Genomic DNA, 16,235 nt, shown 5'->3' on the forward strand with positions numbered 1-16,235 from the left:
CTATATTCTAATAATGAGAAGAGCGCGACTGAAATCAGAAAAGCAACTCCTTTTGTAATTGCCCCACAAAAAATAAAATACCTAGGAATTAACTAAAGAAGTGAAGGACCTTTGTGATGAAAACTTTAAAAACCTGAAAAAGGAAATTAAAGCAGAACTAAGGAAGTGGAAAACCTCCCATGCTCCTGGATTGGGAGGATTAACATCAGGAAAATGACAATACTGTCAAAGGCTATCTTTTTGTTGTTGTTGTTGTTGTTTTGTGGTTGTTTGTGGGGCTTGAACTCTGGGCCTGGGCGCTGTCCTTCAGCTCTTCAGCTCAAGGCTAGCACTCTACCACTTGAGCCACAAAGCTACTTCTGGTTTTCTGGTGGTTTATTGGAGATAAGATTCTCACAAACTTTTCTGCCTGGGCTAGCTCTGAAGCATGATCCTAAGATCTCAGCCTCCTGAGAAGCTAGGATTACATCACTGGCTTTCTTATAAGGTTATTTCCTGTATTTCCAGGACACAGATATCATCCAGGACCATCTCCCTATTTCAAAAACCTTAATTTAATTATGACCACACAGAACAATTTTTTTCTTTTCTTGCTTTCATTTTTTGGAAGTGCTTTAATTACTCAATAACTACACCGTAGACCCAAGCTGATAACACTTTAATTTTATTTGATAACGAACAACACATTTTAAATGAAACAAAGACACCTTAAAAAGTCTCCAGTTTGGGCCGTGGTTTCACATTTCGCCCACAGAACACTATGTACAAGGTCGTTGTTTTCATTATTTTCTACCTAGGCTTGGGTAGCGGCCAGGCTGCCCGTCGCTGAAATGCACCAGAGGAATTCTGCTCTCACTTCCTTCCTTTGAAAAATGGAACACAGCTCTACGATTACAAGAATTTTACCCAATACAAATGGAAGGCAAAACAAATGATTTGCCTACTTTCTTTCTTTTGTCAGTAGTTGGGCTTGAACTTAGGGATCTAAGTGTAGTCTCTAAGCTTTATTGCCCAAGGCTAGCACTTACCACTTTGAGCCACAGCTCCACTTCGAGTTATTAAGTGGCTCATTAGAGGTAAGAGCCTCACAGCCTTTCTTGCCTGGGCTGGCTTTAATTCCTCAGATCTCGGCCTCCTGAGTAGCTAGGATTACAGGCGTGAGCCACCAGGGCCCTGCTTATGATTTTTTTACTTCTCACACAAAATGTAAAGAATACCAGGCAGGTTAAAATGAACCCTCTGACTGAGTTAAAGCTGTCTTGAAATTTTACCTGGTTATATTACAACTTGTAAATGCCTTTAGGAAAACCCAACATTTAAATTGCTTATTTCATTAGCTATTATTTTTTTAAATTGGTTTGCTTGTGTTCATCTTTTCTCTGTCCTTCTTTCTTACCCTACTTCCTTTTTTTTTTTTTTTTTTTTTTTTTTTGCCAGTCCTGGGCTTGAACTCAGGGTCTAGGCATTGTCCCTGAGCTGCTTTTTACTCAAGGCTAGCACTCTACCCTTTGAGTCACAGCACCACTTCTGGCTTTTTCTGTGTATGTGGTATTGAGGAATCAAACCCAGGGCTTCATGCGTGTGAGGCAAGCACTCTACCACTGAGCCACCTTCCTAGCCCACCTTACTTCCTTTTTTCTTTCCTTACTTGGTAGATTTAATTAGCGAGTATCTTCCTAAGACATTATGAAGAATAATTCCTCTTGAGGAGCAATGGATAAAAATAACAAAGAAAACACCAGATGGTATGTTTCCTGTGTAAAAATTGTACATTCTTGCTGTATGGAGATATCATGAGCTGTGACCACTGTGTTCTAAACACCAAAGTGAGTTCACTGAAAATCTCATGCTCTGCGGAACGCCGGGATAACAGCATAGGCTAACTGTTTGTGTTCAGAATGAACACAAGCTTTCAGAAGGATTTCCAGGGAGTGTCTGTCTCACAGAGAAGGGGCAGCTTCTCAGCCCTGCCACTCATGCCCGCTGGCCCGCTTAGGGTGTGGCTGCTGTGTCTGTCTGTGTCTGTCCCCATGACCAGAAGCATTCTTCAGAGAGTCTTCAGATAAGCTGCGATTGAAATGTACAGAAAGGCAAACAAGGACTATGCTTGCTGACTAACATCTGCTTCTATGCTTGGTGACTAACGTTGGATCCATGGAGAAGACTTCTTCACAGTGATAGAGTTTGCCCAGTCCAGACCCAGGTTTGCAGGAGAAAACGGCCCCTGAAAGAACGCTTAAGCTTGATGCTAAATTCAAAATTTGTTTTGAGAGCACATAAATTTGCCACAACAATAATGTTAAGCCCAGAGTTATTAAATCCATAATGCAGGTATTTTGGGAAAAGTACAAAACGAGTCCATTTGGAAAAGCAAAGTATGTGTCAAAACGGAACCATCCTATGACATCACCAAGATATCCTATGACATCACTAAGACACCCCCTGATGCCACCAGGGCATTATAGGATGTCACCAAAGCATCCTGTGATGTCATCAAACCACCCTATGATGTCACCTGGCCATCCTATGACATCACCAGAAGTTCAACTTCCTTTGCTGGACTCACACTCTTCATATACTGAGTGGAGCTGAAGGACTTATGAACTTTCTGGGTTCTGTCATTTTGTGCACATAGAAATCCACTTTTAAATCTAAAGCTGGGCACCGGTAGCTCATGCCTGTAATCCTAGCTACCCAGGAGGCTGAGATCTGAGGATTGCGGTTCAAAGCCAGCTAGGACACAAACGTCCATGAGACTCTTATCTCCAATAAACCACCAGAAAACCAGAAGTGGTGCTGTGGCTCAAGTGGTAGAGCACTCACCTTGAGCTGAAGAGCTGAGGGACAGCGCCCAGGCCCAGAGTTCAAGCCCCACGACCCACCAAAAAGAAAAAAAAATCCAAGATTGTAAAATTCCAATATGAGTCACTTGTAATCCTAAAGAAAGTGAAATAGAAATTCCTTAGATTATTTTTTTAAAGTGTCAGAGTGACGTTTTGTTCTTTATGACCATATTGGAATGGGAACAAGGATTGTAAACCACTAACATCTAAGTTTCTATTTTCATCGAAGACACACACATCACAACTGATCCATAGATAACGATCACATCTTCACTAAGGGTCACATGGAAGGAACACTCATAACAAAACAGTTTGAGAAAATGATGCTTTGGTGTGAGAATTACGGTGGGGGGAGGAGAGAAAACTGTGTTCAAAGGAAATGTGTCTTACACTGTATGCCCAGTTGTCACAGGCATATTCAGTCTATTGATGATTTCCTTTCAATAACAAAGAAAGCATGACAGAAATCTATCTACACAGCCCCCCTACCCCCCCCTCAGGAGTCTGGAAAGGCCTTGATGATGGACTCATAGGCGGGTGGGGGTGGAGCGGACAGGCCAAGTCTGAGACTGTGGCTGGACCAGCGGAAGTCAGGCCGGCTGGGGCTGTGGGCTGTGGGGCTGGAGGTGGAGGCAGAGGCTGCAGGCAGGGTCATCAGCTGGCTCTCCGTTTCCACAGGAAGTGGGGGGCACTGCAGAAATGGGTGGAAGGTGGAGGCTCTGAAGCTTGACTTTCTCGGGAAGGAATTGGCCAGCTCCAGAGACGCTTGTCTCTGGAAAGTGAGGCTGGCCAGGCTGAGATTGCTTCTTCGTTCACAGCCACTGTGGCGGTAAAAGCCAGTCCTGTTGAGGCCGTGGCTGTAGGAGGACCGCGATCGCCTGTTTGAACTCCACTGTGAGATGGGGGCGCTGGCTCTTCTTCGGGACAGGCAAACGAACAGCGCCCAAATTAATCCTCCCATGACAAGCCCGATGGCCATGGATACGGTGAAGGAGATGATAAGGTCCTCTGAAATAAAGGAAAGAGAAGACTAAATCGACTTTGCAATAGATATTCAATGAAACAATGAGACAGGGCATGAACTAGCCAGTGATGACACATAGGAAGAATTAGGGAAGGAAGCAATGGTGCTCAGTAGGCAGGAGCAAAGGCAAATTGAAGATGTCTCCCCTTGGCCAGAGACGCGTACCATAACCTCATTTGCTGTAGCATCCCAGGTTGCTGGAGCTATTTTGTCATTTTTAAGAAATAAGAACCAGCCAGGTGCTGGTGGCTCATGCCTGTAAGTCTAGCTACTCAAGAATCTGAGATCTGAGGATCACAGTTTAAAGCCAGCCAGACTAGACAGATTAGAGAAATGCTTATCTCCAATTAACCAGCAAAATGTTGGAAGTGGGGTTGTGTCTCAAGTGATTGAGCACCATCCTTGAAAAAAATTTTAAAAAAATCTAAGGGAGAACACAAGGTCCCGGAGTTGAAAGAAAAAGGAAGGAAGGAAGGAAGGAAGGAAGGAAGGAAGGAAGGAAGAAAGAAAGAAAGAAAGAAAGAAAGAAAGAAAGAAAGAAAGAGAAAGAAAGAAAGAGAGAATGAAAGAGAGAGAATGAAAGAGAGAGAACGAAAGAAAGAAAGAAAAGAGGGAAGAACACTCATGCTGATGTCTGGCTTGAGCTCTCAGTTATTCTCACAGAGCTGCAAATGTCCTTCAGAGATCATTTCCTCTTGAATTACAATCGTACGCTAGGTGCCAAGTCGATAAGGAGCTCCGTCCTTGCTCTGGCTTCCCTCTTCCTCCTCTGTCATCAGACACAGGTCTCCGTGATGCCTCACTTCCTGCGCCCGCTCTGCGCTAGGGACCATCTGCAGAGATGACTGATTGATGGCCATTTCCTGAGCTCCCAGACCCTCACGTGAATCTGGGACATCATGGCCTTTCTTGCTCTCCAAATTTTGGCTCTTGCTGCTGTCATGCCCGTGTTATGATAATGAAATTCCTTCCACAAGGTCACTAGTCCATACCAGAATCCTTCAATTCATGGAAATTGTATTTGTTCAGACTTCCTGTCCTGGAGAATGTGTGTGTGTGTGTGTGTGTGTGTGTGTATGTGTGTTGTACCATCCCTAAAATGGACATGCTACCTTCTTATAGCCTTGAGAAATTAGAAGCATATTCTTGAATAAAATGGAGCAGAAAGATAGCTGAGCCACTACTTTGCACTGCAAATCTCTCTGGATATAAGACATCTCCAACCTCACCCTCTACTATATTTCTCTACCATCCACCCATGATCTAACCCACAAACCAAGCTGGGTTTCTGCGGATTTCAAAGCCTAGCATTCTCTCTAGATCTCTGTGGTATGCCCACATTTTTTCCCCTGGGTGTAATTGTTTTGTGTGGTAATGAGGTTTGAACTCAGGCACTCCTGTTTGCTAGGCGATCACTCTAGCATTTGAGCCACGCCTCCAAGCCCTGCTTTAGTTTGCTTTTAGATAAGATCTCACACTTTTGCCCAGGCCCTCCTCAGCAGCTGGAATTACAGGTGTGCACCCTGAGGGCCAGCCCTCTGTATACAGTTTTAAAACTTTGTCCAGAAGCTTCCTTCTTCACGATCCACTCAAAATACCTCCTCTTCAATAAAGACCATGAAATTTCTCAGACAAAAAATGAGGTCTGTGTGACATAGACAGGTGAGCTATCGGTTTAATTGCGTGTGTGGAGATTCTATATTGAAATAGATATGATGTGGAAATTAAATGATGAATGTTATAAGACTATAACCCTCTGAATCTTGGTGGGCAATGTGACTCACTTTGAACAATTGGAGACAAGGGAAATGGAGCCTCATAAATCCAGGCCTAAGAAACTTTCAGCCCCTACCCTGGTCCTTGGGAGCCCTCTATTGGTCAGCATGGGAATAGGGCTCAGCTAGCCTGTTAGACGTGAGATCATGGCCTACTCTATTGCTTCGCTATCTGACTGTGAGATACGAGTAAAGACTAGCAGAAAATTCACCAGGCTGCATGAGATGCAGTTGAAACGAGCTTTTGGGAGGAGAAGCTGGTTTTAGTTGCCCAATAAAGTGTTTAAAGCTATGACAGTCCCTTCCTAGGGTGGCTTCCTTTGAAACTCTCAACTGTTTCCTGACAAAAGTATTTTCAAGATCAATATCAGCAGTGGGATGACACCCAGAATCCATTTCAGGAAAAAGTTTAGGAACTGTTGTAATATATAATCAAGGGAAAATAATGTTTTGCATACTCAAATAGTTGAGAAAAATGAACAAAGGTAACAAAAGTACGTTGAATGAGCATATGTTTGCATGTTAGAGTATGGTTTTGTTTCCAAAGTGCGTTAAGAAAACTTCCGTAATATCAGAACTGCAGTAAGCATATTCATATTATTTTTTCCCTTTGTTTTTGGTGGTGCTCTTTTGCTCTGGTTAGACTGGCACAGTGCCACCCGAACCCCTGAGCCCCGTGCGTCCACCCTTGTTCATCCACCTGTTTGGGGGGATGAGGTTTCACTCTTTGCCTGGGCTCTGACCTGGACTACAATGCACCTAATACACACTTCCTGCTCTCCGTGAGCTGACAGACACAAACACCATGCCCCAGTATTGTTGAGAAGTTATCTTCTGAGCTTTCGGTCTGGACTGGCCTTCCAGTTTTATGAGCAAGAAGATTATTTTTGTGACCCTAAAACCAGAGCAATCCTTCCAGGAGAGCAATTTGGCAATGAATCTATTTAAATGAATCCTTATCTACGGCTCTCGTTTTGAGGCCTCTAGGTATTGTTGATGCTCAAAGTTGGTGGTGGAGGGGAACTCCCTATATCATCAAATATAGCATTATATAAATATCTAAAATGACTAACCACGTTGAGATATTTTTAAGAATCATGAAAATAATAATATGCGCATCAATACTGAACAGCTGAGCCAGGAGCCAGTGGCTCATGCCTGAGGTTTGAACTAAACTACCCAGGAGGCTGAGATCTGAGGATCCCAATTAGAACCCGACCAAGAAGAAGAGTCTGTGAGACTCTTACCTTCATTTAACTAGCGAACAGCTAGAAGTGGAGATGTCATTCAAATGCCAGAGCACCAACCTTGAGCGGAAAAAGCTAAGGGACAGTGCTCAGCACTGCGTCCCAGTACCCCCCGCCCCGCCCCAGACAAAATAATAAACCACTGAACGTTTGAACACATGCAAAACAGGGTCGGATGAAGTCATAAAAGTGGTAGGGCAATGCAGTGCCTCTGACATGTGGATTTTCTTCCTATCAGTTCAATTGGGTATTCATATCATAGAAACTACTTTCTAACCCAAGAGTAAATCAAATTTGTATTTTAGAAACCATTGTACTAAGTCTTATAACTTAGATCTCCACGCAGAATTTTTTAAATAGTCTCAAATGATAATGCTGACAAAAGAGCTTCAAGGATTGCCTAAGATAAATGGTGGGAAAAAAACACAAAAATCCTCCGGTTACTTCTTGAGCTTGCTTAAACCCAGACAGTGAAAATAACATGCAGAAACTCAATCACAGAGAAATGTCAAGTAACAAAACTAAGGTACAGCCCTATTCCATGGTAACCTCGCATATGTAATTTGTTATTCAGTAGAATTAATGTTTTCCCTGACCTACCTATACTATAGAATTCAGAAAATATGTATGACAGTGGTATTTGTTGGTCATACTCCATCTTTTTCATGTACATGATTTCATTCTTGCTGGTTTTTGATAACAAGTTTCAGGATCCTTTATTTAAATCTAGTAGGAGATAAACTGTACTTTCCTGAAATAAAGATTGTGGCGGAATTTTGTATGCCTTATTTTTCACTCACGGCTGCCACTGTACCACTGGAGTCTCCCCTCCATTTTGGCTTTTTGATGGTTAACTAGAGATAAGTGTCTCAAGGATTTGCCTGCCCCAAATATATCAAACCCCAATTCTCAAATCTCAGCCTCTTGAGTAGCTAAGCTTAAGGACATGAGCCATCAGCATCTTGATATGCTTTTATTTCTCAGCCAACCTAATGGAAGAAAACGGAGCATGTGTTTACTTGTTACAATTGTAATAGAAGGCAATGAATAAGAGTAATAATTTCTTATAAATGTAGTTCTCCCTTTGGAGGCCAAATGATCAAATTAACACATTAATATGACATTCCACATAAATTAAGCATCATTATTCTGAATTTAATTTGTGACAATACAAGTAGCATATGCTTGGCACTCAAGTCCTCAGTGAATTCTGGCTGTGAGGTGTGTAACTTATCCAAATCATTTGCCCCTTGCTCTATTAATAATAACAGCTACTATAGTGTCTTACAAGTCTCAGATCCAAACCTGGGGCATAGTTAGTGTAACTACCTCCAAGCCCAGCAAATGGTACTAAAATTTAGTAAAGGTCCCCCTCTAGTGGCCTAGGGTTGTCATTGCAAACATCTGAAACTGACATTATCAGAGACAATTGACTGGAACATTGATTAAAACATTCAAAACCCTTTGCAATGAAAAGAACCTTCAGGGCAGCTTTTACTGAAGTAGTCTGTGCAGTTCTCAGTAAGTTAGTGAATGTGATAGTTCAGGCAATGGAAAGAGATTTGGTGATATTTACACACTAATATTTAAGACACATAAATTTGATTCATTACAAATAGTTAAGTAGTCAAAGACGTAAGTATTTTTGATGAAGCATGCTGTTTATCTGCTGGAATATCTGATGAGGTGTATTTTCACACACCCACACAAACTAAACAAAACAAAATCCAGCCATCATCTTCTCACTGTCTGCTATTTCTCTGGTCCAAGGGATCACCATCAGTTTCTGGAATATTCCAAGTATCTGCCAACAGCTTTCTGTTTCCATCTTTGTTGCCTCTTCCATTAGCAACTACACTGCTGTCGATACAGCAGCGGTCCGATGTCAGAGGTCAAAGTGAAGTAGAGATAGATCGCCCTTAGGTTCTGAGGTCTCCCCTTCCCCAAGTGAAGGTTCACTAAATATGGCTCATGAGGAGTGGGTTGAGCTCATCTCTTCCAGGCTCTGTGCGTCACTCCGCTCCACCCTTCCTCTACCCTCTCTCGGCCTGCCCTTCCTTAAACACCCTGCTGAGCTCCTGAGAGTGGGCTTTACCCTGGTTGTGATATGTTCCTGAAAATAGTTCTGCAGAGATCCACAAGGCTAAAAGTCAGGTTTCCATTCCTAATCTAACCTCCATGAGATGCTGGCCACTGTATGAAAATGAAAGCCTGCCCTGGCTCTTACGCCTAAATGCCACTATTGATGTTTTTTTTCTTTGTTGCTTGGTTATTGAAGGTAGATGCATTCATTTACATATAGATATAGATATATGTATATCTACATATGAATGAATGAATGAGTCTATATATATGAGTCTATATATCTATATCTATAGATAGATAAATAGATGGATAGAAATAGATATAAAGAAGTAAATGGCTGAGATCTGAAGATCAAGGTTTGAAGCCAGTTAGACCAGGAAAATTCGCAAGACTCACATCTCCAACTAACCACCAAATGCCAGACATGGAGCTGCAGCTCAAGTGGTAGAGTGCTAGCCTTGAGCAAAAAAACTCAGAGATAGTACCCAGGTCCTGCGTTCAATCTCCAGGACTGGCACCAAAAAAAAAGAGAAGTAAATGAGATGCATAGACATGATAGGTCATAATTATGATTTGTATTTGGAATAGTTAGAAAAAGCTTTGTGAAAGAAATAAAATTTGAGATGCTTCTATGTTTAGAGAGAGGGTAACAAACAATGGGTTGTAAAATTTGGGAAGTAGTTGTGAGTTTGGAAATGACAAATTCAGAGTCTCAGTAGCCAATAGTGTGGCAAGAATAGAGGCTGGATTCTCAAGGAACAAGGTAACACATCTCCTTCTGTCTGTTGTAGACTAGTCCCTGAGACCAAGAGCAGAACAGAAATTTAAAGTATTTTCAAATTCTCTTGGATATCACCAGAAACCTACCAAAATATGAAGTTGAGAGAGAAGAAGCTAGAATAAAAATTTCCCATACCATAGTCATGCCAAAAAAGAGTTTTAAAAATCTGAGTAGAGCTGTAGATAATCTCATCAGGTTTAGAAAACCAGTTTGAGTTCAGGGCTGCTGTGTGGAGTCTCCCTTTTGAGCTTCTGGCCAAGAGACAAACTTTTCAGCTTTTGTGGTTAAAGGTTCACAAAGCAATTTGCTTGTGAAAATAAGCAAGGTAGGGACATAAATATGATCTTATCCAGGGCAATATAGTAGAACACATTCAGCATGTCCTGGATGCAATATAAAATGACTCGACATCTGAAGAAATGGGAAAATGTGACTCATTCTTAATAGAGAAGACCCAGCCACAAAGCTAGTTATGACTGAGGTGTTAGAATTCACAAAGGCATGAAAGCACCTCATGCTTCCATGCTAACTCAGTCAAATTAAACCTCTCAGAATGAATAGGAAGCAGGAAGGGGCCATAGACAGCATGATTTGTCAGGACAGTCTTAGCTACTGCTGTGCCGATTGTACTGTAAGAGGCGTCCGTGGGGAATACAGGATGAGCAGCCCCCAAATAGATGAGAAATAACCTGTCACTACGTGTCAACAGAACTTGATGAAGAGCCAAAGGTCCCCTTCCTCCAGTATCTGTGATTGATTATAGTGCCTGTGATTGACTATCTGTGATGGGCAATAGTCCCTGTATCCTCCCACACTTCCTGTCCAACCTTAGAGAAATGTCCTAAAAAGACAGGTGGAGAGGAGGTACCGACTGATCTGTAAGATACTGGGGCTGAATTAGGTCCCACTTTTGCACCAGCATTCAGAATCTTACAGAAATCTGCCTCTGGCCTGCCCACCTTTTCAACTCTATCCCTGGGATTTCCATAGGCAAGCTTGTAGGAGCTGCGCCAGCCCTCACTGTGTGGCTGAGGGCTTCTGACTTCCATCGTTATTAATAACAACTCTGAGCTCCCCGACATTTGGGAGTAGGCCTACTGTGTGTCACTAACTCCTGACACAGTGCCTAGTGTCAGCCAAGGCTTCGGAGTAAATTTCAAGCTGAATGAAGACCAGTTAATGAGTGAAAAAAGTAAACGACTCAAGTGTGTTGTTCTTAGAACTATGGGCCAATTTGGCACTTTTCTGTCTAGGAGGAGTTATTGGCTTCAGGACCATCTCAAAGTGATGTTTAATTCTTGTAAATATATTTTCATTCACAACGATGGATAATATGTGAAGGGCTTATATTTGCATATGGATGGACACATTATCACTTCCAAGAATATAATCCTCTTGAGACACTACTATTGCTCAGGGTTAAAGAGGTGAATAAATGCAAACTAAGATGCCATTCTCTTCTCCCAATTTTTCGTGTGTGCCAAGGAGAAAAACAAAACCAACCAATGAATGATAAGATAGTCCATAGGCATAAAATATGGGATCTCCAGTACTACAGGGATAACTGAACGCAATGACACTGCTTCCTGTTTTGTGAGCATCAGGCACAGCAGGCGGGCGGAGCTGTGCTGCCTGCTGCCTTGAATGGGAAGATTCGTAGAGAAGGGATGAGCAGGAGACAGAGCCACGGTGGGCAGTGCTGGGACAGAACGCTCCGGTGTGGTTACACTGGGGCCAGCTTGGCTGCCAGCTCTGGCAAGCAAGCGCCTTCCCTGATGACAGGATAGTTGGCAAGTGTGGTTCTTAGGATCTTGGGCCTGTTTGGGAGCTTGCAGAAGTCTTACAGAACTTACAGGAAGCTTTAAAGCTACCAAGGCACAAGTTATCAAATGTGATCATGAGCAGGCGTCAGCGTCTTACATTGCTAGCATTCATTAAAGGAAACCAGGGAAGTTAGACATGGACAAGAAATTGTATATATCCTGAATGTGCTCCGGCTGAGGAGTTTCTACAGTTCCATATACAAATGTTGATTGTCTGAGCTTTTTTTAATCTTATAATTCTAAGTGCCAAACGGACAGTGCACTATACCAGATTAAAAATATATATATTTGGCAGGAATCAGTGATCAAAATAAATATCGACCTAGGTAGAGAACGAGAATGGAAATGGAATTTGAATCTCAGGAAATACATTGACAAAAACTTTATATTTACTGTGTAAGATATATGAGACACATACTGCATTTTATACACAATTTCTTCCATCTTTCATCTATTTTACTCAAATCAACATTTTATCCGCTCACCCTTTATGCATTGGCTTTGATGCTTTTGAATGCAGCTCTTTCCTTCTTAGTTTTATTATTCACATCTATTTTCACTAAATTCACATGCCAAGATAAATGACTATTAGGATCTATCCTTAATATCACTTCATTGTTATTAAGGAGTTGTGCAGTGGGTGACAATTCCATAAGTCAGGGAATGAATGAATACAAGGCTTCGTGGACAATGTCACCCCTTCCTTTGCTTTCTCCTTGTTTCCCTCTTGGATCTCTGCCCACAGGTTGCATAGTTCATTTTGTACATAGTATACATTGAGTACCATCACTGCAATAGCTCTCCCCTCCTCCCTCCATTCCTGTGACCCCTTCTTGCCCTCCCTAAGGGGACAAGAAATGCCCAAACCAAAACAAACAGCAATGCTAACATGGGATGTTATTTTTAACACATGAAGTGTAAATTCCTTTCTAAGCACAGATTTACTTATTCACTTATCTGAATTTAAGCGCCAGGGGAGGGGCCCTAACTAAGCACCTTCTTATACATTGAAGCTCTACTCATGTTTTTATCTTTGTAAAATAAACTGTTTTCCTTTCAAGCCGGAAAGTTCATTTTGAATAGCTTGCAAGAGTCAATCCCACTTTTTGCATATTAGTTTTTGCATTATAAGTGACTTTACTTTGTAGTAGATTATATAGTGACTTGCTTTACAATGATGAATTTAGGTGCATTCTACTTTTTAGCACATGTCTAGTATATTTTCTGTCTCTATAAATAAGAACAGCAAATAACACTTTTACAAATATATACTGAGACCACCACCCCTAGAATCCAAAAACATATTGTTGTTAGACTTGTAAATAAAATAATAATATCCAGTATTATCACAGCCATTCTCTATGATATGTAAGCACAGACTCCTTTTTTTTTCCCACAGATTCTACTATATACTTTTATTAAGACATTCATCAGCTCTTCAGTCTGGAACTGAACAGAAATATTTATTGCTAAGAAGAATTCATGAATTCCTCTTGGCTCATTTCTGTGGTCTGGGGACACTGGACCAGCTGCTCAGGCCCGGGGGGAGGGGGGGCAGCTCTCCACTTCTCACCTGAAGCACCCAAAACATCCCCTCCTCAGAGAGTTAGAAGTCTCACATGGCTTTCTGATAGGATTCAAAACTTGCTTTGAACATGTAAATAGGGTTGTAGATATCTCTATAACATCATTGCTTTCAACGGGACACAAATTGTCCCCTGGAGGAGCTCCGTGTATCAACTGCACCTCTGTCTTCCTTCCCTGGACCTCAGTCTGGAGTGAGTAGTTGGGGGTTTCTCCTCAGCCTTGCGAACTCTGGACTCAATTCAGCCAAAATACATGGCTCTCCTCTGGGTGACAGGCTTCCATGGTGAGCCATACAATGTTACTTTCACTTCAACTTGTCTAACTTCCTAACATTAATCCATGTCTTATATGTGTCATGATACTTTTAAAAATCACCTGAAGTATAGATTCACTATGTAGAACCACTTCAAAAGCAGAGTATAGCATTTGCCTTGTAAATTGTAAAACAAAACAGGACAGAACCTCCGAGATTATCTTGTTTCCATTAAATAAAACATAGGATCACAGCTTTCAGACATTGAAATATAATTTTTCCCCTAAAAACTGCCTTGTCACATTCCAAATGCCAGTTATTTCTTTTTTTTTTTTTTTGCCGGTCATGGGGCCTGAACTCTGGGCCTAGGCGCTGTCCCTCAGCTCTTCAGCTCAAGGATAGTGCTCTACCACTTGAGCCCACAGCGCCACTTCCAGCTTTTTCTGCTTATGTGGTGCTGAGGAATCGAACCCAGGGCCTCATGCATGCAAGGCAAGCACTCTACCACTGAGCCACTTTCCCAGCTCCAAATGCCAGTTATTTCTACCTTCTATTTCTTTTTATTCTGTGCTTCAGTCTCGTTATTGTCTAGCTATACTTTGTTGTCACACTAGCCAAAATCTCTATCCCAGATTCTTGTTAATGTTTCAAAAGGCCCACTCTAGCTACTTTATAGGAGTATATTTCTTGTAATAAATCTAGGAATACTATCAGTGATCGGTTTACAGCAAACAAAGCACCTCAGAGATTTTTTTTCAGTTCGTGTTAAGATATACAGCACATTTCTCTGTATGTGACAGGTTAACATTCAAAGCAATTAAAGAAAACATCTTACCCCAAAAGTTTTCTGGCCACGGACTCCCTAAACTTGTCGTGTTATTAGCCATAGTCTCCACAAGCAAGAGAAGACCGAAAGCAAAGCCAGTGTGTCCAAAAGAAGCAGTCTGATTCTCTGCCGCTGTGGTTCAGCAACAGAAAAAAATAATTTTCACACAAGCCCTCATAGACTTGTGTTTGCATAAAAGGAAATAAGTGTATCATGTTTCCTGCTTTTATACTCAAATTAGCAACTGTTTTTCTTATCTTGGAATTCCACATGGTTCCTGAGACACAAAACAATTTCCTTCTCGTCATTTCCTCCGCTTAGTTACCGAGTACCCTCCTCTCCTGCAGCATCCAAAGCTGTTTCAGGCCAAGAGATATTTCGTGGTGTCTTCCCAGCCCCGGTGCCATAGGGGGAAACTACTAACCTTTCAGCTACAATTCTTTGGGTGTAATTTATAGGACATTGAGAAAACAGACAGTTTTCTGGTCCCTGAACTGCCATAAACATAGAGTTCAAAGACCACTATTCAGAACTCCATATTCCATTGAACTATGATTGGTTTTAGCTACTATTCTACATTTCGAAATCACAGTTGCTTACTGACAGTCAACATACGGCATGCTCTACTTGGTATATTCATTTTGAAAAGTGACTTCATATACGTCTCCTGACGTTTACCTGCAATTTTTGTTACACTTTTAGTTGGTATTTAAAGATGAAAATGATAGTTTCTGCACTGAAAGAATCGACTTTAAACCAGGCAGGGGAAAGATAAGAGCAAAACTTTCAGTGACCTTAATGTTAGGCACAGGGATCATAGAATTTGTGTCTCCAGGAAAGGTTTGAGCAAGCAGAGGGAGGAAAGAGTTCCAGGAAAGCCTTCTGGAAATGTCAGACACTGAGATTTCCAACAGTCTTTTTTTTGTCTGTGAGCTTCTCTAGCATGTATTGAGTCAGCTAAGCCCAGACATAAGAATCACAGCATACCAAATACCTGCATTGAAATGCATTCTGTGAATTGGTTAGCGAAATCTTTGAATAACTGTGTTAAAAACTGACAGCTACCTTGAGACTCTGGAATAACGTTATTTAGTGTGACTTATTTTGATGAAATCTAATGCATTCCTGAGAATTCCTAGGAAGCAATGAAGGATGTGCATCCCGTACTAATGCCCACTCCTCACTTTTAGCAAAATGCTATTGTTCTTTCCTTTGTCTCCATTTTTATGAATTTAAATATAAAATGTACTGGCAATTAACAGATGCACAAGGATGTTTTGGAAAATGTAAAGAATTCAGCAAGCAAATAAGTCTCACCTCTGTAATATTTTCTGCTGAAATTTATCTCCACACCATTCAGTAAATAATTCTACTGCTTGAGAAAGGTTCACATTTCACTTCTGCTTTTGTTTCTACTCTTCAGTGACAAAGCTTGTTAAGACTGTGAATCAAAAGAACATGCCATTTTAAAAAACTAAAATAAAAAAACATATAATGTATTGCCGTATTATCTACTTCTCCGAACCATAAAGCAAGATTCTTCCATTGCTGCATATATGTTTAAGTCTACATGTTTTGTAGAATGAAAAGCTGTGCTTCCTAAAGAGTATTGTTTGGTAGAATGGATGATTGGATTTCTCACAATCACCTTCTGTGCAAACTGAGTTCCTTCCATCCTGGGCTGGGATGCTGGTGGAGACTTCCTCTCATTGTTTCACGTTGAGCCAGGGAGATTTTTTTCTACCAATACATTTCACTTTGACAGATGGTCGGAACCCCATCAAAACCCTGAAGGAAAGTTGTTTTTTGGTCGAGGGGTGGCTCAGGAATTTGTCTGTCTCTTGTGAGGAATAGTTAAGACCATTAGTCCTTGTCAGCCCGGTAGTTTGCTTGGGAAGGGCTTCTCCTTTTCCCTAGCATAGAGCCATAGAAGTGAGCATTTATGTCATGATTTTCTACTCCCACGGTGGGCCAGGCCATCACCAGAAGGG

The 16,235-nt window shown here is 41.5% G+C and overlaps 1 protein-coding gene across 1 annotated transcript; it reads right to left on the reverse strand.

Annotated features, from left to right (window-relative positions):
- Positions 1-649: 649 nt before the first annotated feature.
- On the reverse strand, positions 650-14,438 carry Myct1 (MYC target 1). Its single transcript, XM_070010119.1, is given in 4 exon segments — positions 650-3,851; positions 14,254-14,322; positions 14,325-14,397; positions 14,400-14,438. Coding segments are annotated over 4 exon segments (693 nt in total). The 3' UTR covers positions 650-3,339.
- Between the last annotated feature and the right edge of the window lie 1,797 nt (positions 14,439-16,235).

The sequence above is a fragment of the Dipodomys merriami genome, unplaced genomic scaffold (assembly GCF_024711535.1).
Source record: "Dipodomys merriami isolate MVZ:Mamm:240054 unplaced genomic scaffold, mDipMer1.0.p SCAF_8, whole genome shotgun sequence".
Taxonomy (NCBI): Eukaryota; Metazoa; Chordata; class Mammalia; order Rodentia; family Heteromyidae; genus Dipodomys; species Dipodomys merriami.